Source organism: Cephus cinctus, unplaced genomic scaffold (assembly GCF_000341935.2).
Source record: "Cephus cinctus unplaced genomic scaffold, Ccin1 Ccin1_scaffold0123, whole genome shotgun sequence".
NCBI classification, from domain to species: domain Eukaryota; kingdom Metazoa; phylum Arthropoda; class Insecta; order Hymenoptera; family Cephidae; genus Cephus; species Cephus cinctus.
The window spans coordinates 2,428,702-2,453,922 of record NW_014332857.1 but is presented as its reverse complement, the minus strand read 5'-3'; the positions used below and the strand labels follow the sequence as shown (position 1 = coordinate 2,453,922).

At 37.4% G+C, this 25,221-nt stretch overlaps 3 protein-coding genes and 1 long non-coding RNA gene across 7 annotated transcripts; 2 read left to right on the top strand and 2 right to left on the bottom strand.

The window, feature by feature from the left end:
- Positions 1-6,050: 6,050 nt before the first annotated feature.
- On the bottom strand, positions 6,051-6,765 carry LOC107274884. The gene is made up of 3 exons (XR_001539561.1): positions 6,596-6,765; positions 6,435-6,516; positions 6,051-6,371 (listed from the first exon to the last, which is right to left on the bottom strand). It is a non-coding gene; the product is annotated as an uncharacterized LOC107274884 (long non-coding RNA).
- Positions 6,766-8,428: 1,663 nt separating this feature from the next.
- Positions 8,429-11,308, top strand: LOC107275024 (major facilitator superfamily domain-containing protein 10). Of its 2 annotated transcripts, XM_015754741.2 has the most exons (7): positions 8,431-9,582; positions 9,643-9,905; positions 9,975-10,266; positions 10,332-10,552; positions 10,632-10,722; positions 10,792-10,929; positions 11,001-11,201. In XM_015754741.2, the coding sequence occupies exons 1-7, from the start codon at positions 9,315-9,317 to the stop codon at positions 11,093-11,095; spliced, it is 1,368 nt and encodes a 455-aa protein (XP_015610227.1). In that variant the 5' UTR covers positions 8,431-9,314; the 3' UTR covers positions 11,096-11,201. The 2 variants fall into 2 exon arrangements, with proteins under 2 accessions (XP_015610228.1, XP_015610227.1); XM_015754742.2 differs by lacking the exon at positions 10,792-10,929 and having other exon boundaries at positions 8,429-9,582; positions 11,001-11,308.
- A 541-nt stretch (positions 11,309-11,849) lies between these two features.
- Positions 11,850-22,654, top strand: LOC107275017 (signal transducer and activator of transcription 5B). Of its 3 annotated transcripts, none has more exons than XM_015754731.2 (9): positions 11,850-12,082; positions 13,251-13,407; positions 13,482-13,638; positions 13,973-14,322; positions 14,413-15,025; positions 15,108-15,780; positions 15,883-16,038; positions 16,370-16,604; positions 19,029-22,654. In XM_015754731.2, the coding sequence occupies exons 2-9, from the start codon at positions 13,280-13,282 to the stop codon at positions 19,207-19,209; spliced, it is 2,493 nt and encodes an 830-aa protein (XP_015610217.1). In that variant the 5' UTR covers positions 11,850-12,082; positions 13,251-13,279; the 3' UTR covers positions 19,210-22,654. The 3 variants fall into 3 exon arrangements, with proteins under 3 accessions (XP_015610217.1, XP_015610218.1, XP_024935800.1); XM_015754732.2 differs by lacking the exon at positions 19,029-22,654 and adding an exon at positions 17,096-18,590; XM_025080032.1 differs by lacking the exon at positions 11,850-12,082 and adding an exon at positions 12,136-12,155.
- Positions 22,455-25,203, bottom strand: LOC107275021 (stabilizer of axonemal microtubules 2). The gene is made up of 6 exons (XM_015754737.2): positions 25,064-25,203; positions 24,721-24,998; positions 24,318-24,638; positions 23,782-24,031; positions 23,408-23,679; positions 22,455-23,083 (listed from the first exon to the last, which is right to left on the bottom strand). Exons 1-6 carry the CDS (start codon positions 25,142-25,144, stop codon positions 22,825-22,827), a joined length of 1,461 nt encoding a protein of 486 aa, XP_015610223.1. The 5' UTR covers positions 25,145-25,203; the 3' UTR covers positions 22,455-22,824.
- Between the last annotated feature and the right edge of the window lie 18 nt (positions 25,204-25,221).

Below are 25,221 nucleotides of genomic sequence, written 5' to 3'. Positions count from 1 at the left end.
AAACGAAATGGAACAATCAGTCTATTCTACTGAATTCGATTGACCACCGATCTGATCAATATGCGCCTCTTTGAGATAAAGTCATGTGTGTCTTGTAGATGCCCATCGAAACTATACGCATGTATGCATATACGACCGAGTAACAAACAAATTCCAAACAAATCTTTCACTTAAATTTTATCTACGCGTCAATATATATATATTTGCAAAATCAAATTGAACTCATCGCACCCATACTTGAATGATTCTTTAAAAATTTAATTCCTAAAAGATTTGAATTAGAAGAACTAAGCACAGTCATACCTATATTTTGTATTTCCTTCAACAACGCAAGTATATATCCTGTGATGCTGACAAGTATTTAAATAGAGTGTGAGAAAAAAAGTATTGGGGCAACTAGCTTCCGTAGTGATGTAGATTAATCCCGTGGGGTAATCGAGGAGTTATTTCTTTTTCTTGCATTTTTTTATTTCACCACTTCACATACGCAAGGCAGCTGGGAGAGTGAAGATAGGGATTGGTTTCTTTCAAGCGAATTTATTGTTTAGCATATGAATGGTATCTGGGGGCCCCCTTTGGCACATTACAAAGAATTGAATAAAGTTTATAAGGAAGGCAAAACCAGTCGGCCTCTCTCGTTGCTCTTGGCCCGCGGAGAAGTGCGTGCGCGAACGCTTGTGAGAGCGAATGCGCATAGCGGGGCCAGGTGTTTTATTTCGAACCGTGGGACAGGCACGAATCTTTCCCTTCTCAATGGAAAACAGGATCCATTTTCTACGAGGGGACCCCTTAGTACATTCTCCATCTTTCTTGGGTTATTCTATGCCTTGTTCTCCGGCCACCAGTTTCGCTTGGTTTATTATTCTCAAACGGGGCCTTGTGTATGTGTTGGGACCGATAGGTCTCTCCTTCGCGATGTATTACTTCATCTTCCTCTTCCTCGTGTGTTAGTAGTGAAACCAATCTTTTTTGCTCTCCTCTTCTTTACTTTTTTTATTCGAAACAAAGAATTTGCTATTGTTTATTTTTTTTGAATCATACGTGTCGCCATCTTTACGTTTTTCTAGGAATTAAGCATACGACTCTTATACTTTTTAATGCGAAAATTTAATATTATCCTTTGCTTGGATAGGTTCTTGTTTTTCTGTATAGGATTATGACAGAATTATTTTATATTAAATTGGAAATTATTTACTTATCAAGGATTTTAAGGTTATCGTTTTTGAAAACGTCAACGCGGCATCCATTACCTTTTGTGAAACAAATATTTATAGAGATTTAATGGAATAAATTTGAAAACTTACGCAACGTACATATGTAAATGTCTTTCATTATTTAAAAGATCGAGACCGCACGCAGGTACATTATATGCACATAGTATAGCACGCACGTGTGTAACAAGGACACAAAAACAGAGTGCAATAACAAAACTGTGGCCGAAATTCGTTTCCTTTAGGGGTGGCCCCGACTCTCTTTTATTAGCGCGTGGAAATTCGATCGCACAAAGAGATTCCTTTATTATTGATCCGGCTCTAACCTAACCGTTCTTCCGAATGAATAAACGGCCCTCAAAAACTCGTTCTCTCCTCACTGCTTCGTCGTTCAGAAAGCATTTAATAAAATCTTTGCACCGTATTTACGTTTTTATTTTTTAACCCCGCTTCCCCGTCCTTCTTGTGAATCCCTTCTCCTTTTACCTTTTTAACCGCTACGTCTCCTGTCATAGTGCTGAAAACTCGACGGTTCATATAATACTTTTTTCTTCTTTCTAGTCTCCTTTTTTGCTCTTCTTGTTTTCGTTGCACCAGCGTTCGCTTTGTCCAATTTTGAATATCACGTGTTCGACGATCTCTATTTGAATTAAAAATAAAAATCATTGACCAAGAATACACAGATGGGCAACTCTATCGATTTTTCTATACAAACCGTTAATACCCTATGATTCATGCGTACGCACCAACTGTTAGGAAGTTTTGCGCACAAGGGAACTAAGTGGTTGAATTTTCATTTGATGGATGATAATTCGAAATCGGTTCAGCAGGCCGGGACGAGTGCAATTTGATTTAAATTCTCCAAATAATGCCCACATCTCGACCTGCAGGCCGTTCGACGTTTTTTCGTTTCTCCATTGATACTCTGCATCTTCTTTTTCGCCGCGTTATGTTTTTATCCCTTTGTCACGTTCCTCCATCATTTCTTTCGTTTATTCCATTATTTCTCGTTTGTATTTCTTTTTCAAGCTTGTGGCGAACTTATGCATTCCGATAGGCCGGGACAAGTGCAATATTGGACAAATACTTGTTACGGAACATTGTCACCAATCTCAGCCTGTCTTCGATGCAAAAATTTCAAGCTAAATTCACTACTCCGTATTAATCATCGTGGAAAACGATGCCCTTCAAACGTGGACCTTGACCAATTCAGTCTCCAAATCGAAGAGCTTCTGCAGGCAGGATATTAAAGTAAAAGCAAAACAAAGGGATAGCAGAACTGTCCAAGCAAGATAGAAGAAATTCAACAAAGCACGCAGCAACTGTGTAAAATAAAAACACTGAGACAAAGAAAATATAACAATCGCAGCCGCTGAATTTTGTCAAACGGTTTACATGTTTTGGCGGGATTGTGTAAAAACATTTCTTGTCACGCTCCTCGCAAATGATTACTGTCTCTTAAGGTCTTGATATTAATTAAACTCACAAACATGACTTTCAAAGCAAAGACACGCAAAACCACAAGAATTTATGACAATTCTGTAAATTTGGAATCAAATTGAACGGATGCATGCAATTAGTTGCGTACTTATATTATCGAAACAATTTTTATTTCACACAACTATTTTTTAAAATATTTATATACATAAATGGGCCCCGCACCGTCCTTGTACCGACGAATCAAATTTGAAAATTTCGTTATCCAACGTTTTTCTCTGTCGTTAATAATAAGTTTAAGGACTGACACGAAAGAATAAAGTGAAAATAAAAACAATAACACACAAGTATAATGGCACACGACAAAGTAAAGTACTGACTTGATTAGTATAAGACAAAACTGAAGCAAACTGTAGTATTGGCGTAGCATTTGAAACAAAAAAAGTAACAAATTTTCAAAAAATTTCGAGGAAACAAAGAAACAAAATTACCAAACAAACCTTAACGACCACTGTACGTAAAACACAGGCGTCGCCACGCGGTCGGCGTGTCCCCGGCTCGACGTTGCTTCTGCGTAGCAAAACAGAGATTGCGCAATTCACCAAAGAGGGAACAAAGTAGTAACAGTAGCAGTACTCAAATCCCTAGAAATTTCGACCCTTTGATTACAATTGTAGAAAAAGATGCAAAGTATTCGTTAAATCCACCAAAGAGGAAGACACGAAGGAGCCATCACGTTAAAAGATCCAGTAAACTCATTGGCGAAACAGTAGAAGAAAAAAGTAAGAAAAGAACGCGAGAATCCTTGCAAAATCCTACATATATATATACACACATATATGTGTTGTAGGTCTTCAAAGGATGCATGGTCCACTTGGTTGAAACTTCACAGGATACGTAGAGTTAAAAAATAAATCAAGTAAACCACACGAGAGTACACGACACTTCCGTAAGATGGGCGATGAGAAACGCCACAGTAATGAATTACAAACGAAGAAGAGGGTTCGCAGAGGAAACTGGCCCAAAAATATATATAACAAAATAATGCTCTGAAGAAAACGTACACGAACATGGACGTTACTCGCACGAACTTCCGAGTGCGACTGGCTGCACGGGCCAGGTGTCCCGGCTCTTTATTCCTTTTGGGGCGCCGAGAGCTTCAAAGTTCTGAGCTATATAGCCGGCTGATGCGCCCTTGGTGGGGATATATTCTTATTTAACAGCCACACAACGGGCCCATAGGTTCTCCTTATCCCCACCATGAAAATCATCATGGCGCACAGGCCCATCTTCCCCTATCAGCCTTTCGACCTTTTCTCCTTCTACGTGCGAGTGCGCCCGCTTTGTCGCGCTGGATGGATGGATAGATGGATGAGGTATAGTACATGAAGCATGGGGCCCAAAGAACGGGCCCGCCAAAATTGTATCAGCTGTCCGGATTTCTGGGGGAAGAGACGGAGTGCCTTATAATACACGATACTCACCTTCTTCCTTCACTTTTTATTCCTTTTTTCTTTTCTCGTCTTCTTTTTTCTTTATGTGTCTGTTTGTCGCTCTCTTTCTTTCTTTCCCCTTATTTCTACGAATTTCTACTGTTTCTCCTATTTTCAAGCTGCATTCAGAAATTATGGGAGAGAGACAAGATCCAGGTAAAGCTAACTGCTGCCGTTGGCTGTTACCGGTTAGTCGACATAGCTACAATTAAAAAGAATATAACGTCAAATGTATATATACTTTTGAATTTGCGAACCCTTTCTGGCCCCCTTTTATATATTTCTTTTTATTGCGCTTCTTTTCCTGCAGGGTTGATATTCTCAGGGGTAACTGGTATTGAAGGACTAGTGCTTTCTTGCACACCGATCGATTTTGCCAACCGTTGTGTCTCGCATTTAAATATCTATGGGATATACATATAGTTTGGTCAATATATGTATATCACGTGTGATAATTGACATTGTGGAAATTTCATGTCCTTAAAAGTTTAATCATTTTTAATTATTAAACTCTTGAAATCAGGCAGCTAACGACGTACTGTTTCATAGGCCATCTTCTTGTGGTTTGTATTATAAAGGAGTCCCATGAACATGCAATCTTATTTATAGACCATACGTATACTTAATCTATAAACGTTCCGTTGTTCATAAAAACCATACATATGATACAAAGCCTACAATCATTCAGGTGTTCTTTGTATTGACTAACTAGAACGCATTCCTCCATAAATATGATAACGATCGCATGGTGAATCATCATCTCACAAATGCATCGAGCGTTAAAACGAATCACGCGATTTCGGTCCAGTTTAAAAATTATTCAGAATTACGTAATAACAATAATCACTATTGAAGAGTGCATAGTTAGACAATATACATATAATTTAACAAACATTGAATAATCATAATGGAACTGTCAAACATAGTTAGCATAATATTAAAAAATTGTACGTATATCAAAGCATAATTAAAGATCATTCTGGAATGGAAATTCAAATCATATGATAATAAGCGCCTGCGTACACGTGCAAAACTGTATGAGGTTGCGCATGCGCAGTGAGTATCGCACAAGAGCGCCATACGTAAATTCTTATGTGTAAATCGAATAAAATAATCAGAAATAGCAGATAAGTTTCCTATTGCCAAGATAATAAAATAAAGTTTGAGAACCACTTGTAGGAGGACAGCTGCGCCCTGAGCGCATCTGCTGTCGGTTGCGCGGGCACGCGCTTATACTTATGCTTATGCCTGTGCTTATACCCCAAGATGTCCATTCTCCCTCTTTTGGCCTCCATTTTACCCTCTTTTTTAACCCTCCTCTCCTCTTTCTTTTCCATTCCCATTTCTATTCCCACCTCCTCCTCCTGGTTCTACCTTTTTTTTTTTTTTTTTTCGAATCGTTCCATCTCACTTCTGGTTCCTTAGGCTCATCCAACCGAACCAGGACTCAGCCAATTCACCAAAGAAACGTAAAAGAAATGGTTACATGCATGGTGTACACGTACTTCTCACGTATCAATTCCCTTCCTTCTGTTCTATATTCAATTTTTTGATTTCTTTCCTCCTTCCTGTAGGCAATGAATACATATGCCTAACCTTGTTAACTATAGTATATAACTAGGTATACGTACTTATGGTTTCTCTAGGTACCAGGAATCCGGTGGACTCTTTGAAAATCTGTCATGGCGCGTATTCACCTCTTGGTCCGCGCGTAATACCACTACTTTGTTATAAGGGCATCGTGCAGCCGGCGTAGCTCACTGAAAAATTCTCTTTGTCCCTATTGTTCAAAGGGATTTCCACGGCGGGTTACTTCTCCTGGTAAAAGGGACCATGAAGTAAGGATCAGAGCGACAGCAATAGTCTTCTTAGAAATTTTCAAATTTTTCCTCGGTACCTACTTGTTTCCTTCTTCCTCTCGTCGTTTATCCATAGGGTTGTCTATCTGTCTCTATGGTCTATGAGGATGGGATAGGTATCCAGTACCTACCGATGAAAGCCGGTGGCTCTATTGCTATACAGACTTTTCTATTCTTTCCACTGGGTAAGAATGAACTACGTAGACCCTTGCAGAGATTCTATTTGCATAGCGAAAGATTCCTCCTTGAACCAGCCGTATCTTCTCATTTCACGCACCTGGACGTCAGCTACGTGGTTAGCAGGCATGGTTACGATGGATATATTTAATGTCATTTCTTTGGATATTTTTGATGTTTTTATTTATGCTAACCTGTCGAGTAATCATTTTTGGTTGAGCTGGTTGTGGGTTTTAATAAATCAAGACTGAGCTTACCTTGTCTCTCTTTGTTTCTCTTAATAACTCTACTTTCACTATGAACAAGGTAGAGTATGGTGGTTGTAGAGTTGACTGTTACCTGAAGAAAATTCTGGTATTGTCATTTTTCTTGCACATTGACAATGAGGTTGACCTAGCTAAACTTTCAAGACCCTTACCATACGTCCATCCCATTGCCAACTTTTATTTGCATGAAGGAATAGTCGGCCTGGACCCAGGGTATCCTTCTTTTTGCTCGCGCACCTGGACAATCCTCTGGAAAAATATAGAGCTTCTGGTACTGTTCAATAGGATTTGAAAATATTCCCAAATTTTTAATGATCCCATAGGAGAACTGCAACAAGCGTATTTTATTTGATTTATTTCATACGCATGGATTTGTTAATAAAAAGTGCCATAAGTATGATAACTTGTCTGGTTCGCATATAGTATATACAATGGTATAAATCGATAGGTATAGAGCAGGTAACACCTGGGAAACGTTACTTTGAAATTGTTTCAGAATGGTTAATTAGAAACAGCCAGGTGTGAAATTACATCAAGGCAATGACAATTCCTTGAATTTTGGGTGGCAATAAAGCAACTTCATGACCAAGGCAATAATATTATTTATGGATTGCCGTTTTACGGCCCAATGGTAAATTAGAAAATGGTGGCATAAATTCGAAGTCAGTGTAATACTCAAAGAAAGTGACCGGTGGAAAGTTTTTTTCGGTACTTATACTACAAATATTTATTTTTGCACTCTCTTGGCAAAAATAATAATTAATAAACTACAATGAATTCTTACGACGAAACTTTCAGGAAAAATCCTACAGAGAGATGTACAATCTATCCAGGATAGGTGTACAGGGTGAAACCAGCAGCGTACCGTATGGGCCATACACCGTGGGGCCCAGATGGCAAGCGTTGGGCCCCTTGCTTAAATTTTAAACGCGATATACAGCCCGATGGGCCTTGTGCCACCTGCTCTACACCAAGCTAACGCCCGATTTCGTCCAAATAAATTCTCTGGAAAAACATGTCTACCCATTTTAACATTTTACTTTGTTGGTTCACACTTTGCGCCCGTCCATTACAATAAATATAATTTTTATTAAACTTATCACAGATTGATCCATACGGAGCCCATGTTAGCTACTGTGAACAGAAGTTCACAAACGTTTTGTATCGTGGTCCCATTTTGTACTTCTTGAAAGACGTCTGCTACAAGAAACTCCCAAATAATTTCCATTTCACAGGTAGGTTCAACGTATAAATTCACAAGGAAAAAGTTTTGAGTTACAATCGTTTTCCAACGATCGTGAACCAGCGTTACAGTTTGGGACGGGTTTGAAAAGATCTTTGTTCGCGGAGGAAGTAGCCTTGCGTTAGTGTGGATATACGTGTCTTTTTCTGTATTGGTTCGCCGGTGTGTCACCGGAAGTCCAACATACATAATACCCATGGGTGCGCCTGCGAGCTATTTTTCGCTTCACTGACAAATAAAAACAATAATGAGGCATAACGTGCACGTCGAAAAAAATTAAGTGATACCGATCACATACTCTAATCAGGAAAAATGGAGCATGGATAGAGCGTCACGATCTTTCATTCTTGAAATCCTTGCCATTCAAACATTATTCATGTCTTCAGCATCATCTGGATAGATTTCTAGTAATTTTTTTTACAACGCCATCGGTAAATACCAAGAACATTTGTTACCTGATCAGTTGAGACATGAGGTATCATAAGGAGGAACAGACATGTTTGAGAACTTTACAGAAAGATTTCTCTTGAGCTTGAAACTTATGATGGTTTTACGAAATATTTAAATACAATTTTAATTTTGATCAACCTGACTGAAGCCAGTTTGGATTGATTGATTCTTTTTTCTGTAGGGTAAATTTATTTCTTAGAAGAAAAAGGTTCTACAGTAGCGAACCTACTGTTGGATAGTAGAAATTCTATTTTATCGACTAGATATGTCGGTTGACAGATGTCAAAAATAGCTGAATATAAATTAAACTTTCACTGGAGTTAGATGATAAATATCTTTCGATGAAAGACTAAGGACCGGTTTAACTAAAGTTAACTGAGGTGTATTTGGCGAAGTTAGCTAATCAGGTATCGGTATTTTCGAAAATCCCGGATCCGATTGGTTAGTGTTAATAGGTAAACCTCAGTTAACTTTAGTGAAACCGACCCTACGGGCTTCGTGACCTCGTTAGAAAGTGGCTCGATTCTCCAGGAGGTAGTTCAGAGAAATGCGTCTACGAGGATTTTTCGGCGAGAATTGGCTGACGTGTCGATCGACAGGGCGCGTGTGATGATTTCAAACCTCAGTTAGTCTTATCGTACAGGAAACCGCTGAGGACTATTTCTAAACGAAGCCTTTCAGTTACTCGCGTGCAGAGTGTTAGTAAAAGTCTTGTCCTATTCCGTCCACGTTTAATGGTCTCAATTATTGTTTTACTTCTCTTTTCTATCATTCAATACTTTGCATTATTTGCTTGATGTATCTTTGCTGGGCTCTTTTCATTAAAAGTTTACCTAATCATGCTCTATGTTCAGTGACTGATAAAGATTAAAGTACTTATTATCTTATTTATCAAAGATTATAAATGTTAAAAAATTTATCTATTTAAGCCTGTGAAATCTGTACTTTTTCTTGTGCAGTTGTATTTGATAGGTCTAGTATTTTTTACAAAAAGGAGTTTATTTAATGAATCAATATTTATATTTTTCATTTGAAGTTTCTAATATACTATATGATAGTGTATTTTTCGTGGTGTATGTTTTATGGAATGAGAAATATAGTATAGGGAGTGTAATTTTTTCTATTTAAATATATATATATATTATTCATATTGCTGAAAGTACTATTAATCTTTTATAATGGCAACAAAGAGTGAAAAGGAATATAGAAATGGCAAAGATATGCCAATATACCAGAAGGATTCCAAAATTGTTAGAGTAGTCTTTATATCGTTACTTTTGGATCTATTGGCATTTACAATGATCCTGCCACTATTACCAGCACTTCTGGATCACTATGAACAACTGGATAAAGGACAAGGACTTTACTCCACAATTCTTAATCATATTCGAAAGATACAAGTATACCTGGATGCACCAGATAAATTTAATTCAGTTCTATTTGGAGGTAATTTTATCTTATGAAAATGATTGGTTATAGTATTATGAGATTTATTAAATTCCTCAGGATTCCTAGGCTCCATGTATTCGTTCCTTCAATTTCTGGGCTCTCCAATTGTTGGTGCGTTATCTGATGTTTATGGAAGGAGACCTATGATGCTACTGTGCCAATTTGGAATAGCACTTTCGTACCTGCTTTGGGCATTTTCACACAATTTTGGATTATTTGTATTGGCCAGATTTGTTGGCGGTATCAGTAAGGGTAACGTCAGCCTATCAATGGCAATAATAAGTGATGTTACTTCGCCAAAGACTAGAGGACGTGCTATGGTGATAAAGACTTTTTTATATAAACATTACTTGGGGATGTCTATATTCTAATCTATGTTTCTTTTCCAGGCTTTAGTGGGTATTGCATTCTCTGTTGGTTTTGTTATTGGACCGATGATTGGAGCTTTATTTGCTAGAATTTCTAGTGGACACAGAGAAGGACACTGGTATGCAGTACCTGCTTTATTTGCTCTTTGTCTTGCTGGTAGTGACCTTATTTATGTTGCTTTCAATCTTAAAGAGACATTGCCAAGTGGTTATAGAGCAAAATCATTAGTTACTGGCATATCTGGTGCATTGACATATATTAATCCCATGGATCTATTTCAATTTAATGGCGTCTCTGGGCTGAAGAAGGATGGTGAGAAATATTGATCTTGTGATTTTTTTGAAACTTTTAACACTATACTAAACTATTCATTTCAGAATTGCACAAATTAAGGGTCCTCGGTCGTTCTTATTTTGTTTATTTATTTATATACAGTGGCCTTGAATTTACCTTGACTTTTTTGACACATCATTCGTTTGGATTTACCAGTATGCAACAGGGTTGGATGTTTTTGGGAATTGGATTAACAATGGCCATCTTACAAGGTGGCTGGGTGAGACGAATTCCTCCGCACAAGACAAAATCTATTACTGAACTGGTATAAAACACAGTATGCATATATATAATATGACAAATGAAAGAATGACATTTTATATGTAATTATTGTGATTAATTAGGGTCTTTGGTTAATTATGCCGGCTTTCGTTTGTGTTGGAATTGCCAGGGGAACGTTGATGCTGTATTTTGGTGTTTTCCTATTTGCAGTCTGTAAGTTATTATATTTTATTAGATATAAAGTAATGATTTTTTATTTTTGCGTAATTAAAATTTTTTTAGCAACTGCAATGGTAGTTACTTGCATGATGACTCTAGTGTCGCGCATTGGACCAGAAAATCAAAAAGGCGCTATAACTGGAATTTTTCGCTCTCTAGGAGCACTAGCGCGTGCTTGTGGCCCAATAGTGGCTTCTATAGGTATATAAAAGTATGCCTTTATTGTACGAAATTATTTTTATCTAATAAAAATTGTTTTAATTCTATTCTAGCATTTTGGAGCATTGGTAGCACAACAACTTATTTAATAGGTGCTATTTCTCTTGTTATTCCACCAGCTATACTGCGGCCACTTGGATCAATTTAACTCATTGTCAGTACAATATTAAATACTTAGTGACCTAATATTTTATAAAGCATACAAGAAAGTATTTATATTTATATTTGTATTTAATGCATGACAATAACGTGATAAACGAGTAAACTGTAGTTTTATACTGATAAAAATTTTATTACTTTTTGATAGCTTTTATAAAATATTTTATATGTAATATAAGAATTTTATATTCTATTTTAAACACAATACTATTGTTAATCAAATTTTTATATTTATATATTGAAATATATTAATAATTTTTTGTTAACAATTCTTGTGTATTCTTTAAGAATAAACAATTACCAATACTTACACTTTAATAAAAGATCATACCCAGCTTACAAACGATTGCTATCCAACTGTGAAACCAGTGTGTATGACATCCAAATAATTGTACTCACGATAATGTAAGTAAATAACAATTTATTTTTCTACTCTATTCATGTCTAATATAAAGTAGCAAACTACTAATGCTTGGGCAAGTTTGATTAACTTATAACTATATCATTGCATGAAATCCAATGAAGTTTCACAAATTACAATACAAAGTGAAATATCAATTACAAGTCGACCATAAGCTATTGACTAACAATTCATTCTTTAATCGATAAGAAATCTCAATCGGTATTGAATGGCAACAAAGTGTCATCCATTCAGGGCGTTATTATCATACCCAGTGCTAAGAAAAATGGCGTACTTTATCACGTGATCATCCCCACCTTCGTCCTATCCAATAAGAACGCGCGAATACTCTTGGATTCCGGGAAGTGTGCTCGTCGGCCCGCGCCAGGAGAGAGAATTGACCGATCGACGAAAAGACGAGGAGTGTCTTCGAGCTACGACAAATAACAGTTTAAGTGAATCCTGGCAAGAAGCCTGGGAAGACGGAGTATTAGTGCGCGTTGGTGTATAGGCGCGTGAATTTGGCGACGAGGAAGAGGGCCACACGCATCCTGGGCCCGTCTTCGGATCCAGCAGGTATTCGATGACGCTTTTGAGATCTCCTTCTCTATGTACTCATGCATCTCTCTATAACTCTACCTTCTTTCAAGTTACGGTGAATCTCATTATTAAACACGCCTATGGATTTCTATGCTTTCATAATTATCCATAAGTTCTCAACTCGTACCTCCTCCTTTGGTTTATCTATCTGCGCGTTATCGTTATCTGCGACACTGCGACGTCTCGACATGAGACCTCCGGGGAGATTTTTTTAGTTTCATTTTCGAATTGAGCGTATTCATATACTTTTTTTCTCTATCCAGTTTCTTTTTATCTTTATATATATTATTTATTTCGATGGACTTAGCTTGTCTTTTCGATTATGTATTCGCCGTATATACGGGTAATTTATTGGAGCATTTACGCGTCATGGGTTTTTCCCTAGGTTTCTATGGTGCTTCCTCTTGTATATGAATAAATATTTATTTTTTGACTTACGCATTACCGATGTTTCGTAAGTTTTCTCAACTCAAGATAATATTTTTGAGTCTGTTATATTAGCTGATGAAATTTTTACAAATAGTATTCAGTGTTCATAGGTTTATTTTTAGACACGATTTTGTCTCATTCTTTCACGCGATTGTTGTATACTTGCACTTGTTTGATTGAAATTTTTATCTAATCTTATTTATACGCTTTACTAATTTATATTTATGTTTGTTTCTTGTGTCTCGTTTATTTTAGGATCTGTCATGCGAACTTATGATTATAAATTTATCAATATTTCTTAAGGCAAAATAATTTTATGACTATGGAAATAGCTTGGCTCTTTTTTACGTTTATGATTAGATTTATGACTTTCCTTAGAATGCTATTGTTCTTAAGAAAGTTTACACTGTAACAGTTTATTGATTGCATAATAGCCACAATCTTTTTTCTTTTTCATAAACAGTATCTCTTAAGAAAATAAAGCATTTGGCACACAGGGAATCATCTTATCACGTTGGAGGTTTATTCAACTTCATCGACGAATGTATAAGGCTTATAGTGGTTTGATAATCGTTGTATTCTTTATAAAGGAATTTTGTTTCAGGAAGTGTAAAATAATTACATTTGTTGATATTAAACAGATCAATGAGAGGAATGTAAAGAATTATTTTTCATCTTTTTGTTAATTACAATAGCTTCTTGTTGACATTTGCAGGGCCAGAATCATTAAATTGAGGTAGAAAAATGTCGCTGTGGGCAAAAGCACAGCAGCTGCCCCAGGAGGCACTGCAACAAGTGCGATCCGTTTATGGAGAGCACTTTCCTATTGAAGTTCGTCATTTTCTATCATCATGGATAGAAGACAAGATGTGGTATTTATAAAAAAAATGGAAAAATTGACTTCATTAGTTACTTTGGTGTGAAATAACTTTATTTTTATATTTAGGACGGATATAGAACCAGACAATCCACAGTATGAACAGTACATAGCAAATTTAGTAGGCTCCCTTATCCAGGAACTTGAGAATAAAGCCAATTCCTTAAATACTGAAGACCTCTTCCTCACGAAGCTCAAGTTGATGGAGGCTGCCAAGATGTTTCGAGTGAGTTCATTTATTTAAATAGGCGTAAATTTAACCAGAATGGTTACCCATACTTTTGTTTATAATAGACGATAAACACTTCTGCCTTCCTTCCTTCTAATCTTTCCAGACGCCAATTTCCATATCCTTCTAAGTTATGAAATGTAACATAAAAGATTTGTGAATGTATGAAATCTAATTTATCATTATAAGGAAAATAATATTCCTAGAACTTAAGTCTAAGCGGATTACAGTTGGCATGCTTATTATTTTTCTTTCACGTTTTATTGTCATCAGGCTATACATACTAATGAGTGCTTATGTACAATTTTCGAAATGTTCATTTCTATTGTAGCAAAGATATAGCCAGAATCCAGGAACACTCTTCAGGATAATTCGACATTGTCTGGGGACAGAGATGAAGCTCGTAGCGCAAGTTGAGAATCTTGGTGGCGCTTTGATGAGCATGGCCGGTGGAAGAGTTGGCCTTATGGTGGGCGACGCGGTTGCTGAAATTGCACAGCAGGTTGAGGTCTTGCGACGTCGTACACAGGAAACTGGTGAGGATTTGAGGAAGATGGAACAGGAACAGGAAGCCTTTGCCATAAGTTATCATGAATGTACAAAACTAAATGCGCACCTGCAACATCTAGCAACACAGCCACAAAGTCAGCAGAGCATAGACTTGGAGAAAAAGATACGCCGGTAAATTACTGTGACATCCCATCATGAAAAATAAAGATTTACGTTGAATCACTAGGTTGACTTAGGACAATTGTCCATTATTAATTTTAGACAAAAGGAACAGCAGGAACAGCTCCTTAATCATAAAGTAGCTAGCTTGATGCAGCTGCGACTAAATTTGGGAGATAAACTTAAGGATACCATCGCGCGATTAAACAGTTTGCAATCACGTGTTCTCGATGATGAACTCATCCGATGGAAACGGGACCAGCAATTGGCTGGAAATGGAGCACCCTTCAACAGTAACCTGGATTCCATTCAAGAGTGGTGCGAAAGTTTAGCTGAATTAATTTGGCTAAATAGACAACAAATCAAGGAAGCTGAAAGACTCAAGCAGAAGCTGCCCCTTGATCCACCAGGCGTTCAGGACATCTTACCTACACTAAATTCACAGATCACTCAGCTTCTAAGTTCCTTAGTAACGAGCACCTTTATCATTGAAAAACAACCACCTCAAGTGATGAAGACTAATACGAGATTCACGAGTACAGTGAGGTTGCTCGTTGGTGGTAAATTAAATGTTCATATGACGCCACCTCAGGTTAAGGTCAGCATTATCAGCGAAGCACAAGCCAATGCATTGTTAAAGAGTGACAAAATGGCTAAAAGCGGAGAAGCTAGTGGTGAAATTCTTAACAACACAGGAACAATGGAGTATCATCAAGTGAGACAATATAAACATTAGTTTATTTATGTCATCACGTAATTAAGTAATTTTTATTACAAGCTAAATGTTTTATTCTCAGGCCACCAGACAACTCTCAGTGAGCTTTAGAAATATGCAGTTAAAGAAAATCAAACGTGCCGAGAAGAAAGGAACAGAATCCGTGATGGATGAAAAATTCTCACTTCTGTTCCAATCACAGTTTAGTGTCGGGGGTGGTGAATTGGTATTTCAAGTATGGACCTTGAGCTTACCAGTGGTGGTAATTGTTCACGGAAACCAAGAACCACATGCTTGGGCAACGGTAACCTGGGATAACGCTTTCGCCGAGCCAGGAAGGGTACCTTTCGCAGTGCCTGATAAAGTTCCCTGGGGTCAGGTCGCTGAGGCGTTGAATGTCAAGTTCAGATCAGCGACAGGGCGATCCTTAACCGAGGACAATCTTCGATTCCTGGCAGAAAAGGCTTTTAGAGGTGGTAACACAGGTGGTCAAGATTACACGGGACTACTGTTGAGTTGGGCTCAGTTTTGCAAGGAACCATTACCCGAAAGGAATTTTACCTTCTGGGAGTGGTTCTACGCAGTAATGAAACTTACGAGGGAGCATCTACGAGGTCCTTGGATAGATGGATACATCCTTGGTTTCGTGAGGAAGAAACAGGCGGAAGAAATGCTTGCATCATGCACTTCAGGAACTTTCCTGATGAGGTTCTCAGACTCGGAACTAGGTGGTGTTACGATCGCATGGGTTAGCGGTAACGTATCTATTTCACTTATAATTATCTTTTACCATTACGAAGCGTAATACCAGACAGTTAATACATTATTGGTAAAAATAATCATTTATCTTATCACAGATCAATCCGAAGTGTTCATGCTTCAACCATTTACCAGTAAGGACTTTGCAATTAGAAGTTTAGCCGACAGAGCCTCTGATTTACAACACTTGCTTTACCTGTACCCTGATTTGTCGAAAGATCAGGCATTCTCAAAATACTACACACCCTTCACAGGTTAGTCGAAGACTAAATATAATCTGCTGATTTCTCAAATCTAATGAAGTTGTATATATATATAATCACGCTGTCAGCGTTACAGCAGCAGCACGATAATAACCGGGCACAAGTGAATTTTTCAGATAAAAGTGACAGGCTTATCCTTCCTATAATTCGAACCTCATTCGTACACAGAAGAAATTCAAAAGCTGAGGTGGTTGCAAAACATTAGAAAATTAGCTGATATTAATGATATTATTTTAATTATTAAAATATTTAACAAATAACCTAACCTGACACTAACAATTACATAATATACGATACAACAATATTGCTGTCTTTTCCACAGAGAGTCAACCAACCTCAAACAACGGTTACGTGAAGCCCCTGCTGGTTACGCATGTACCAGGATGGGGTGGTCCAGGAGTCGGCGGACAGACTCCGTCGCACTCGTCGGTTACAGGAGTTGGCGGTGGTGGTCAGGGCGGTCCTGCAGGAAGTTACCCCGCGACACCATCCACCATCTTCCAGGCACATAGTCCTGACCCATCCGTCACGCGAGATACGCCATCAGTGGCTTCCAGGTCAGTTTCCTGGATTTAACCGACGGAAGTAAACTCCAAACCTAACCTACCCTATAATCCTCTTAAACGATTCGTATTCAATGAACTGCCAATGAAACACGGGAACGTATGTATTGACCTCGGCGCATATATGCACATCCGTATGAAGGTGCGCAAAGCTCTCATACACTCCATTCCAATAACGTCTAATAATCAGGAGAAAGGAAAATCATTGGGTATCATTTCATTGCTTATCATTGGGATTGGTGATGTACTTTTGAAAAGCTTTAAATAATAGAACGGGAACCAAGCAATGTAGACTGAAGATTATCTATTAGTTTTTAATTCAAAATTTGCTTTAAAGATCTCAATGGATAGATACTGTGCACTTACTTGTAAACCAATGGACTTGCCAATTGTGGACTACTGGATATTATTCTTCATTAGATTATATTCTTCCTTATATTTTAAACCTTTGATTAATTAATTAGGCGATCGTTTGTTTAAAACAGTATTGGGTACAATGGCGTTACGCGATGCTGATAGAAGATAATGGAGTGATCTTGCGCACCTGACGATGGCCAATTATCCGTGCAACTACTGTATCAGTATTCTTTACCGCGAAACTTTATATACTCGTAAAAAGTAATCTTTTACACAGTAATTCTAGCTGATCGAGCGATGCCTTTTGCACTCGCACTTTTGTTTTTTCCTTTATTTTTCTTTTGTAACTCTTTGTATCGTGGAATTTATATTTTTTTACCTTCGCGTATCCTTGGTTTTTTATTTTTTTTTTTTCAAATTGGAAAATCGCCTTTTGTACGTCCAACTTTTTTAAGATTAATTTGCATATGACGCTTTCCGTCGCGATGCGAATCATATCGAGCAAAGAAATCGAGCCCGACCCCTTTTTAAAAAAATATATATGTATATAGCTATTAGTGTCATTATACTCGGCTAATAGTTAAATGGAAGTGACGTGCATCGGAACGTGTGTCGAGTATCGATTTAAAGAGATATATATGAAAAGTTAGTATGCACGGAATAAAAAATATTTTCCATGAAAAACATTGAAGTTTACGATAACTGAGCATCTTTTCAGGTGGACCAATATGCATTTAATATTGAAATATTTCCATTTTTTTTTTTATAAGTAATCATACTACCATTCTCACTCGACACACGATCCTGTATGACGGAGGAAAAAAAAGATAACCTAGTTATTTTATAACGTTAGACCATAAGGCTTTCAGTCTCTCTGAGGGACCAAGGACTCAATCGGTTTATCGAAAGTTCATAAAATTTTCGAAATCAGACAAGGGCTCCAAAGAAAGGCCATTTCGACCGATGTATAAATTTTAACGATAAGTTGCAAACGCATTAACGTAAAAACAATAACGATTAAGCGATTTTCTTTATTTACACGATTGGATATACGTATCTCACTGTTGAACGTTACAAAGTCTTCTTATTTTTCGTCTTAATCGCCTAATCGTCAAACTGTCGAACGTCTAACGCATCGGCTTTGTCCAAGGCTCTGAAAAAAAGAAAAGAACAAAAAACATGTAATAACTAAGACGTATTTGTAATCACACGCAACGATGCTCAATGCACGAGTCTCGGCCCTCGCGGGCCACGTTGCTTCTCTCCATTCACCATAATAATTGTTAACGTCCACGTTAGTTATTAACTAATTGAACCATGCGAGGAGTTTAAGGAATCAATATAACGAAGGCAAAGGCCTGGAGCAAGCCGGTACAACCAGAATTTAAAGAATTCGATTGACGTCGCGTGGGACAGGCACGCTGAGAATATAAAGAGACGAGAGCGCAACTCCAATCACTACTCGTTCAATACACCAATGAAAACGATACTGGCAATCGAGTAGACTGAGTATCACTTTTAAACTATATTTAGAAATAAACACGAAAGAGTAGCGACGATCCTCGAACCAAGGAAAAGGACGCTGGCGGCTCGTACGAAAGAAGAGCGTTGAGGACGGATAAAGGAATAAAAAGACAAGAGAAAGAAAAAAGATATTAAAAGGAGCATAGGAATTTTCTAGCCTCGGTCGTTGTTGTTATTATTATTGCTGTCGTTATAAGAATTACGAAGCATACAACAATTAATTATATTGTGTATGTGTCTGGTGGTTGCTTTGTACGCTGCCGTGTTGTACCGGCTTGATCCGTTAGAAAAGTATAAAATAAAAGAAAGAAAAGAACAAGACAAAAGAAGAGAAACTCTCGTTGTGGTGATTCGTAACTTTTTTTTTTGCTTTTGCTGCCGCTTTGTATTTCGGTTCTCTCTTGATTTTCTCGATTATTATTTTTTTTTTAACTTTTTCTTTTTGTTTGTCCAATTTTTATCCACGTGCGCATTGTTGCTCTCTCTTTTGTCTCTTGGTGAGGGTTGCCAGTGATTGGGGTTGTGTCTTTTGCCTAGTGGTAGCTACGCTCCAGGTCTCGGCCAGTCTGGCGTCGGTCGTGGCACCTCCGATATGGATTACGTTGAGCTGATGGGCCACCCTGAGCTTCCCTCGATCGACGACAATCTCAACCTGGATCAGCTGAACGGATTCGGGTTCTCCGAGTTTATGCAGTCCTACAACGCCAAGCCGCAATAATAGTGAGTTGGATATACTGATGATGATGATGATGATGATGATGATGATAATGATGAACGCAAGCAAACAAGCAACAACGTTACTACGAGGGAGCGTAAATCAATCTAAACCTCTTCCTGTATCACCTCTTTTTTCTACTCGCACGTCTCCTCGGAGACGTTCTCACCAATTGCTCCTTAATTGCTATAGTACTTATCCATATCAATCGGAAATTGAGGACTATGCTCTACACAATGTTTTCTAGTAGCGCCTAGTATTTTTAGTAATTATTAATGCTAATTGATATCGCATATTATCAGTATGACTGTATTGTCGTATGTTATTTCACACGGTCGGCATTGGATAATCCTGGTCCACTGTTACTGGACGCTCCCTTGGTATTATTATTGTTGTTATTATTATTATTATTGGTATTGTTATTGTCGGTGCGTTGTTATTATTGATAATCGGGAGCGCAGGATTATCAGTGATTGGCCAATCGCTTTTTCGTGATGCCATGATGTTGATTATTGTGACGTGGATGTATGCTCACGTCATGGCAATCCGATGCTTCCCTTTGGCCGATGCTGTGACCTATATAAAGCGCGAGCGTCCTTCCAAAAACGTCTTCTATGCGAAGAGACGTGTAAAAGCTTATTTATTCGTTCATCGTGAACTTTTTATTTTCTTCTCTCCCGTTTAGTCGTACTCGCGCACCTTCGCCTTATCTCGCCCGTTGACACCGATTTTATTTTGAGTAGAACTTTTTTTTTTCTCGGTGTCTCCCTCTGGAGTCATGCGATGAACTGTGGGATCGTCTTTTTTATTTTCCTGGGATCGCTGTCTGATCTTTGTTTTTTTAAATTCTACTCTTGGAGGACTGTTGGTAGAATTAAGAATCATTTCTTCCATGTGTTTGTCACCGCGTAGTTTTTTTTCTTTTATTATATATTTTTCTCTATTCGATTCGTAGCGGGCAATCTAGCCGATTTTTGGCGATCTTCCTCGTCATAGCCGCGGGCATTGGGTGTATGAGTGCTACTGTTTTAAAAAATATATATATTAATTAGTTAAGTAGGATAACTATCTAGGACTCGCTTACTTAGTTTTTGTCTTTCCTTATTTTTCTTGTAATCGTTCTTTAATCATAGCGTCTACAGCCGACAAAGCCTTCGCGCTACGAAGAGCAAATTATTCAATGCGAGCATGCGCGCGCAACGCCGGAAACCGCATCTAGCCGCGTTATTAAAAAGATGGACCTCGTGCTAAGAGCGATTCCCCGTGTATCAGGATCAATGAAATATTGCCGTCGATCGTATGCTAGAACAAGAATTTTTTAGATAATTTTGTAGAGGAATGGAAAGTGGTTTCCCTAGATTTTTAAAAAAAAAAGAGAAAGTTGAACTAAACGTAAATAACCATCATAAGAAGATGGCCAGTGTTATACACGTTGCCAGAGCTCAATTGTAATGATTAACGTGGGGATAGAGACAGTGAGTGACAATGATAACAGAGTAAGGAGAATTCCTGCAATTCATTTTTTCGACCCGGAACGACTGTTGTACAAATTTTGTTCAAAAACTAAATTGTATGTATCGCATGCTCAAAAGAGTTTGAATTAAGTGGGGGGTACCGTTTCAGTTCATTAGAGTAACGGGAATGAGCTTAAATGGATGGGAATTTCTAGAAATTTGGCTGCAGTACCGGCAATTGTCAATTTTTACTCCGTTTTTACTCCCTTTAGCAAGTAAAGAGATGGTATGTACTTTTTGACATGCTGGTAATTTACTCGCTGCTAATGAATAATGCTAACGACTGCGAACGCATTGCGAGACAAAATTATGTACAAATGAACATCGTCACGATGCTAATTGAATTTATCCTGTAATCGAATCAATCGATAGATTAATAACGGCGTCAGCTCCTTTGTAATTCTTTGAGTAATTTGACTTACCGAATTTTATATTGTAATGTGAAAAAAAAATTCTTTAAAACTATTTTATCATACGAAAGACTCGCTATCACGTCTTTTCTGTTTTACCGGTAGAACGAGTGGTACAAGCACGAACTCTATTAGTAAAGAATATGCGTCCAGTTAAAATCAAGGCTGTTTTGTCCCTCGAGCAAGACTTGTCATGTTTATTCTTCTATCGTACGTTATACATAATAACTCCATGGACGTTGAAAGTCTGTTAGCCGTTATTAATTGAGATTAAAAGTCCACGATAAGAATTGCAACTGTAGATAGGGAAACAATTTCGCTCTACGAGCTCACGTTGTTGAGCTCACAGTCTTTTCGACTGTTCTATATACAAGTGCCTTACACAATAAATACGGAGCTCAACATTGATCCTCGCCGAAGGCTTTGTTAGATGAATAGCAAGAGCAGGAAGGATGAAGAGAAAAAGAAAAGAGACATCGAAAGAATTTGTAAAAAAAAAAAGTGATAGAAAATGTGAAAGCGTATGAGAGTGAGAAATATGTGAGAGCTTTCTAAGGAAAGGTCAGGTCAAGCGAGTGGTGGAATGAAGAAGCAAATAATACGACGGAGTACAAATCCGTAGAATGTACATTATTATGCTTCTTTGACACTTCATTTTTAAATGATCCCACGTGGCAGCCTCATTCTTCCACTTCCGGTAATCGGGCAACGTAGGCCTCTGGTAGGCGTGATGCGTGATGATTTTCAATGTCAGTGATAAAGGATTAGGTTCGCTAGCGAGTTTTAGAGATTAAGAAATTCTATAATTATTATTGAAAACTGTCATTGGAGGTATTGGGATTAACGGTGGATGACGTTATATTATGCTTCTTGGTTGTATGTATCTTTTTTTTTTTTTTTTTTTCATTCATTTATCACCCGTACAGATTCAAATAGGTAAATGGTTGTGTAAAATGTTTATTTATAATTTGTAAGTCTTTTTTTTACTGTCAATATGCTCTACTATTAATCGAACGGATGAGTATTTTTTTTTACTGTAACGAGGATGAGGTTGCACGTGCATTGACGGAGGAGAGAGAATGATTTACCATTAATTCGAAGTGCTTTTTATTATGTGGAATGATCAGAGATAAGAAATCATTGAACGGATATGAATGATTAGACGCATCGTTGTCCTTTTTATATGTATCATTATATGATATGCCGAGCGGTCGCCGCAGTCTGTCTCGACGTTGGCGTCGCGCGTTACATGCAATATTGTCTATTGATCTTTTTATCAAAGATTAGAGTTTATTTTATTATCGAGAGAGAAAGTGGAAACACGTTTTACCGTTTGTATAAGATAGATTTCTTACTATTCGAATTATAATCTATATAAATAAATGAATATATATATATATATATATAAACACAAATTAAAAACACACACACACACACACACCTAATTTACATACGAAAGATATATTGTAAGTCACGCGCACTTGTTTGTACGCGCGATTCAATAAATTTTAAGCCTAATATCTATTATGTTGTTTTTCTTTGTTCAGTTACTAATTAAAATATTTTCTTATACAATAGTTATTTCTTTTTTGATATTATTTAAATGAGGATGCAAGACATTTTATGAAAATATGATGTATTTAAAATTTCAGAATTATATATGCCATATTCATAATGGACTTTTTGTATGAATTTTATGAACACACACTTATGTTCAATTGAGGACAATTTTCTTGCTGCTCTACGGGACAAGGACACTCTGTAGGCTCGCACTCTTCTATATAATATCCAGGCGCAGGGTAACTCATATGATATATGGAATCTCCAATCATTGGATCCTTTGGGGTTTGATATTGGGCTTTGCGTGCCCATGGTAACTCCTGCTTGGGTACTGGGGCCCATGGCTGATAGGATAACTTATTTACTGTATCTCCATCAATCTTGTCTGCGGATCTGCATACAAATTGTAATATATAAATCGAATGTGGCAAATAATACGCAATTATGATAACAACCAGTAGAAATCGTGTGAGCTTTCGATAGACCGTAAAGAGAATATTTGCACTCGTAAGGCTATCTTATATCGTCATTCATCAAAATCATTAATAATATAGTATGTGTTATTTAGAATTTTCATGTTGGATATCAAGGATAGCCGCTCGAACTTTCTACAGTCCTTATCAGAGGAGATAAAAATGTATATTGCACCCTATTGTATTACTATGTTGATTGGACTGTTATACAAATATGTATACTAGAAAAAGGATATTACGTTACCTGCAATATTGAACGTTGGGTTTGAAATTTTGCACCGGCTCCATTGGTCCTGGAGGAATGTAAGACAGCGCTGTTGTTGTGCGATCTTCAAATGGTTTACTGGATGTTTTAATGTTGTCGCAAGGGATTACGACTTCCGGTCTTCCTACAGCTTTTGGTACATAGTCGTGTCTTGTTGTTGTAATACTCTGCATGGGACCGTCACCCATCATATTTCTTCGACGTGGTATTATAAGGTCACGTCTCTCAGCGTTCACCGGTTGATAGCTTAACTACGAATTGATATGAGATTTTTAAAAGAAAAATTGTTATTGTTCTAATAATTGTACCGCCGAGCCTTATGTATTCTTTAAACATCTATTTAATATTCGCACCTTGTTTGTCGTATCACACGTCATTTTTTGGGTAGGTATTGATATACTTCCACAGGGTATCACTGGAATTACCGGTTCCGTATCACAGGGTAAGAAACTCTCCTTGTAGATGGTTTTGTCTGAGAATTGACCATCACATGGAAATATTATTGTCCCGCTTGGTACCACAGGCTTTTCCCTGGACGGCAATTCTGTTTCCATGTAACTCTTGGAATACGTTGTTTGGTCATCCATCAAAACGTTTGGTGGTCTATTTTTTTTTAATTGTCATGTAATTGAATTTATGACATATTTATAATACAATGTTATAATGTATTGTTAATGTAAGAGAGTACGAAGATAAATATTTTACAATATTTCTGGTAACTGTATTATTCATGTGTAATACAGAATAATTGATATACTTAAGGCGATAATGAAAACTTACACAACGACTAAAACAGATACTCGTAATTAATGAAATTAAAATTATAACTTTATGATGGAAGTTTGTTATTGTACTATTGTACTATCCTATTATTGTAATTGATCCTTACCTATAAATGGGTTTTCTCATCCAAGGATAACGTTCTTTCTGGAGCACACAAAATGGCTGATAACTCAGCTTCTGTGTAGTGTTCTTGTCGATAGCTTCAGAAGGTGGACAATATGTCATCCTCGGTTTATAATTGGGTACTGGCTCTGCACGTCCTGGATTCAGGTATGATAATCCTGCCGTAGTCCTTGTATCTAGCATGCCTGAACTAAGCCTGATACTTCCACATGGAATTATTATTTCTGGCTGAGGTATCATTTTGGGAATGTAATCATGACGTGTCGTTGTTGTGGATTGCATTCGTCCTTTACCAATTGTTTGCCTGAACAAAAAGATTACGGTGTAATTAACTTAATTACAGGATAACATCTATGTATCTATAAACACAGGGATTAAAGGTATACCTTCTACAAGGTACTATTGGCTTTGCTTTTACAGAACCCCAAACTGGTCTGTAACTCAATTTATTTGTAGTTTCATTTGCAAACTTATCCTTAGCCATATCCAAGCTATGCGTGGGTTTGAAAGGCTTTGGTCTTGCTTGTCGGGATGCTGTATGGTCCATATCCAGATACGAGAGATGGTAAGTTGTTTTTGCATCAATGGGTTTTGCTGGAGGACAGTAATTCCTCTCAGGAGCAAATGATGTGACCTTTGGTGGCTGAACATACCTCCTGTTGCACTGTACGAGAAAATTGTATAATGAGTTATGGTAATAAAGAATGTTTTTTACTCAGGTTATGTCACTTTGATATTGCATGGGCAGGTGGTTGGCCGTATAGGGGCAGCACAATTTTTCTTCTTTTTCGAAAATTCTATCACCTCCATGTCGTCGTCTTCTTCGCACTAATGACAAAGTCTAGTACAAAAGAAAATACTCCTTTCCGCGGAATAGCAAAATGTTT

Bases quoted from the DNA above. Each gene is read 5' to 3' on its own strand.
- LOC107275024 (XM_015754741.2), top strand. From the start codon at position 9,315: ATGGCAACAAAGAGTGAAAAGGAATATAGAAATGGCAAAGATATGCCA. The intron at 9,583-9,642 runs GTAATTTTATCT...TAAATTCCTCAG, and splicing joins TAATTCAGTTCTATTTGGAG to GATTCCTAGGCTCCATGTAT. The intron at 10,267-10,331 runs GTGAGAAATATT...TATTCATTTCAG, and splicing joins CTCTGGGCTGAAGAAGGATG to AATTGCACAAATTAAGGGTC.
- LOC107275017 (XM_015754731.2), top strand. From the start codon at position 13,280: ATGTCGCTGTGGGCAAAAGCACAGCAGCTGCCCCAGGAGGCACTGCAA. The intron at 14,323-14,412 runs GTAAATTACTGT...TATTAATTTTAG, and splicing joins TTGGAGAAAAAGATACGCCG to ACAAAAGGAACAGCAGGAAC. The intron at 15,026-15,107 runs GTGAGACAATAT...TTTTATTCTCAG, and splicing joins GAACAATGGAGTATCATCAA to GCCACCAGACAACTCTCAGT.
- LOC107275021 (XM_015754737.2), bottom strand. From the start codon at position 25,144: ATGGAGGTGATAGAATTTTCGAAAAAGAAGAAAAATTGTGCTGCCCCT. The intron at 24,999-25,063 runs GTGACATAACCT...TTTCTCGTACAG, and splicing joins CCTGCCCATGCAATATCAAA to TGCAACAGGAGGTATGTTCA. The intron at 24,639-24,720 runs GTATACCTTTAA...CTTTTTGTTCAG, and splicing joins CCAATAGTACCTTGTAGAAG to GCAAACAATTGGTAAAGGAC.